The 4,711-nt window shown below is 51.6% G+C and overlaps 1 protein-coding gene across 1 annotated transcript in view; it reads left to right on the top strand.

Moving 5' to 3' along the window:
* Positions 1-4,711, top strand: part of CERS3 (ceramide synthase 3) — a 90,998-nt gene that overhangs the window by 64,074 nt on the left and 22,213 nt on the right. Inside the window, exon 10 of the mRNA XM_006159494.1 lies at positions 763-869. Coding sequence (XP_006159556.1) covers positions 763-869 — 107 coding nt within the window. The remainder of the gene's footprint in view (positions 1-762; positions 870-4,711) is intronic.

The following is a 4,711-nucleotide window of genomic DNA, read 5'->3' as shown; positions in this document are numbered from 1 at the left end:
CCCCCAGGGGGGATGGCCACGCCGCAATCCCTTCTCCTCCATTCTCCTCTCGGGATCTTGGGCATGCACACACATGCGCCCAGCGTGAGTTTAAGCCACCGGGTCTGGGACTCAAACCGCGGTCGACTACATGGGAGTCCAGTGACATAGCCATTACGCCAACTGCTGGTCCCATCTCTGTCAGTCTTTTATTTATTTGTTTGTGTAATTTGTCAGGAGGAGCATGTACTTGCTGGAGAAAGAGGGAGGGAGAGAAGTAGTGAGAAACCACCTCCCATGGGATGTGGACCTGCTGCAATCCCTTCTCCTCCATTTCTCCCTCCCTTCAGGATTTCGGGCACACCTACTCACACACCTCGCATGTTTCTCAAACCACTGGGTCCAGGACTCAAACTGCATGGTCAGCCATGTGGGATCCAGCCACCACCACCACCATAAGCTGGTCCTGTCATTTGCTTTTTAAAAGTTTATTTACTGGGGCCAGCGGGTGGCATCACGGTTATATCACTGGACTCCCACATGGCCAACCACATTTCGAGTCCCAGACCCAGTGGCTTAAAGCTACCAGATGCATGTGCCCAAAATCCCAAGAGGAGACTGGAGGAGAAGGGATTGCAGCATGGCCCTCCCCCTGAGGGGTGATTTCTCGCTTGCTGTCCCTGGTGAGCGCACGCACCCTATAGCAAAAATCTCTAAGAACAACAAAAATCAAAACAACATAATCATGTCACTTCATCCGGAAGTTTCTCTGTTCATTTTCAGGCTGCTAAGATGTTCTCCTACGCCAGATGGAAGCAGACGTGCAACACCCTGTTTTTCATCTTCTCTGCCATCTTTTTCATCAGCCGGCTGATCGTGTTCCCCTTCTGGTAAGCAGCCGTGGTGGCGTGCCCTGCCTTTCGCCAGTGAGCCGAGGTGGCCCGGGTTCATTGTCACCATCCGGGCAGTGCCCTTTGGCCCCTCACACTGACCTCTGGGTGTTTGCGCCAAGTTCAACAGCGGAGGGAAAAGAATCTGATGAAGCCACTCTTCTAAAAAAATTCACACAACACCCTCCGGCATGGAAAAGGCTAGTTACAAAGGAAAATAGAAAGTGTGCAACCCGGGGCCAGCAGGTGGCATAGTGGTTAAGGTGCTGGACTCTCACGTGACTGATGGCGGTTCGAGTCCTGGACCCAGTGGATTGAAAATCATGTTGTGTGTGTGTGTGTGTGTGTGTGTGTGTGCACGCGCACGCCCAAACTCCCCACAGAGAATGGAGAAGAGATCATGGCATGGCCATCCCCTGGGGGGTGCGGGGCGTGATTTCTCACTTCCTGTCTGTGTATCTCTCTCTGGTGACCACACATGGCTTATGACAAAAGTCTAAAATAACAAAAGCAAAAACGAGGAAACTGCACCTCCGAGCCTGTGTTTTGATCTTTATTTGGAACCAATAGCTTTTTCAGTTACTCAGTAAAAAGTCATTGATCACTTGGGCTCTATACAGCATTTTTTTCTCTTTCTTTCTTGAGAGATTTTTGTTACAGGGCGCATGCACTCACCAGAGAGACAGAGAGACAGAAAGTGAGAAATCACCCCCCAGGGGAAGTGGCCACCCCGCAATCCCTTCTCCATTCTCCTCTCGGGATCTTGGGCATGCACGCACACGCGCCTGGCCTAAGTGTCAAGCCTCTGGGTCTGGGACTCGAACTGTGGTCGGTCATGTGGGAGTCCGGCGATATCATGGTTCTACCATCTGCTGGTCCCTGAAGAACCTATATGATGTCTCCTGGGACAGTATTCCCTTGGTAAGCATAATTTCCCATGTGTTGATTGACAGAGAGTGGAGTAAACATGGGGAAGCCCCAAATGGTTTGGAAAGAATGGCTTTATTCCTTTTTTCTTTTTTTTTTTTAAAGAATTACTTATGAATTCTATTTATTATTGTTATTATTGTTTCTAATTTGCTCTAATCACATGCATTCACATGCAGAGAGAGAGAGACATAGAGAGAGAGAGAGAGAGGCAAAGTGAGAGAGCCAGCCATCAGGTCCTGGACTCGAACCACGGTCAGCCATGTGGGAGTCCAGTGCCTTAACCACCACGCCACCTGCTGGTCCCTGCATGACTTTCATCAGCCTTAGTTTAGGGCTGATATTGGAGCTTCAGATCTTCTCAACAGGAGAGGACTGTGTTGATGATCCCAGCAGTCGGGAGAAATGGGTGGAGATGCAGGTCCCAGTGGATTGATAATGACCTGAACCAGAACGCAGAGGAGCCTGGCCAGACAGGCCAGCGGGTGCTGCCCTCCCCAGGGGAGACAGCTATGCCCTTCAGTCCACGTCTTGATTGGGTCTTAACCACCACGCCACCTGCCGTCCCCTGCCTACAGACATCTTTCAAAAGGGTATGCCATGGAACCCCTTTGTCCAGGGGGCCCTCTGAGAAACTTTTATTTTTTTAAGAGTTGTTTTATTTAACTTTATTTATTTTATTTTAATTTGACCAGAGAGAGACAGAGTGAGAGAGAAAGAGAGAGAGAAAGTGAGAAAACAGGCCACCAGGTCCAGGACTTTAACCACAGTTGGGCATGTGGGATCTAGTGCCCTTAACCGCCACGCCACTCTCTGAGAAATTTCTACAGTGTCGCCGCTGTGGTTGGATTTTTATGTAACATGGAGAACCTTCAAAATAAAGAAGCAGTGGGACCAGCAGATGGCATAATGGTTACGTCACTGGACTCTCACGTAGTCGACTGTGGTTCGCATCCTGGACACAGCGGCTTAACCTCACACCGGGCGCGTGTGCGTGCGTGCCCAAGATCCCGAGAGGAGAATGGAGGAGAAGGGATTGTGGTGTGGCCATCCCCCCTGGGGGGTGATTTCTCGCTTTCTGTCTCTCTTTCTTTCTCTGTCTCTCTGGTGAGCACACGTACCCTACAGCAAAAACCTCTTTAAAAAAATAAAGAAAGAAGTAAGTTTACTCTTCGCTATAGACAGCTGACCGTGGTAGTGGGGTGGAGTAATTTTGGGGTGGCGTGCTATTTTCCTACACTTCCATTTTTCAAACCTTCCTCCCTCACCAGAAATTCTGGATTTCAAGGAGAATTAGTTGCATATATTTGGCATTCTCCCCACCTCTCTCTTATTTTAAAGAATTATTTTATTTTATTTATTATTATTAATATTATTTAATTTGACCAGAGAGAGTGAGAGGGAAAGCAAGAAAACAAGCCTTCAAGTCTGGGTCTAACCACGGTCGGCCATGTGAGTCCAGTATCTGAACCACCACGCCACCTGCTGGCCCCTCACTTGGGGCCATCCCCTCCCTCCCCCCCCCGGGATGGATCACGAATTCATCAACTTACTGCAGCAGGAAGTCAGGACCACTGTTTGCCCTGTTCAGGAACTTGGATTGTGAACAAACCAATATTAATAGACTTACACGTGAAACTTATTTTTTTGCTGGTAAAATTACCTGTGTATTGGGACCGGCAGCTGGTGTAATGGCTATGTTGCTGGACTCCTAGGTAGTCAACCGCGGTTCAAGTCCTGGACCCGGTGACTTAAACTCACACCGGGCGCGTGTGCGTGCGTGCCCAAGATCCCGAGAGGAGAATGGAGGAGAAGGGATTGTGGTGTGGCCATCCCCCCTGGAGGGCGATTTCTGGCCACACCGCAATCCCTTCTCCTCTGTTCTCCTCTCGGTATTTTGGGGCACACATGACCATGTGACCAAGGTATTTCTCTGGGTCTGGGACTTGAACTGTGCAGATGGCCGTGTGAGATCCAGTGCCTTCACCATCACAGCACCTGGCTGGCCTGCCATCCCCTGCTCAGAGGTCGTGCAGTTGAGGACGGGTGGCCGTAGCTGTTCTCTGTACAGTCACAGACAGCAAGATGGGGACACCAAGCAGGTGAAACCTTGGAGAGGGAGCTGCCCGGACGCTCACTGCAGCCGAGCTAGACGGTGAACACCTGCGCTGAAACTTGCTGTCTCAGGCCAGCAGGTGGCGTGGTGGCTAAGGCGTTGGATTCCCCCGTGGCCAACGGTGGTTCAAGTCCCGGATCTGGTGGCTAGAAAAATCACACTGGGCATGTGTGCCCAAAATCAGAAGAGGAGACTTTCAGGAGAAGGGACTGCAGTGAGGCCGCCCCCTCTGGGGAAGTGATTTCTCACTTTCCTTCTCTCTGTCTCTCTCCAGCAAGCACGCGCGCCCTATGGCTTAAAGCTTTAAAAAAGAAAAGCGACTTGCTGTCTGCCCCATCGGGGCGGGACTGGGAAGTCTGGTTCCCAGATACACATCTGCAATGCCGCTCACAGGTGCGGCCGGCCCGGGCACGCCTTTCGCACGTAGCTCCAGCCCCTCCCCTCCCCTGCTGGCTGGAAAGGACGCTAGGCCGACCACGGCCTGTCGGGACCCCAGCCCCGCCTTCTCCTCTCATGCAGGACTCAGGCCAGGCCTTCGGAACTCTCGGACGTTCAGATGGCACTCTCGTCCCTTCTCCCACTGAGCAGTGTCCGCTGCAGCTTTTGCCTTTTCTTTCTTTTTTGCCATCGGGTACATGCATAGCAGCAGAGAAAGACAGAGAGAGGAAAAGTGAGAAATCACCCCCCAGGGGGGATGGCCACGCCGCAATCCCTTCTCCTCCATTCTCCTCTCGGGATCTTGGGCACGCACGCACACGCGCCCGGCGTGAGTTTAAGCCACCGGGTCCGGGACTCGAAC

Source organism: Tupaia chinensis, unplaced genomic scaffold (assembly GCF_000334495.1).
Source record: "Tupaia chinensis unplaced genomic scaffold, TupChi_1.0 Scaffold000632_1, whole genome shotgun sequence".
NCBI lineage: Eukaryota > Metazoa > Chordata > Mammalia > Scandentia > Tupaiidae > Tupaia > Tupaia belangeri.
The sequence above is the reverse complement of the archived record's forward strand: the minus strand, read 5'-3'. Positions and strand labels throughout refer to the sequence as shown.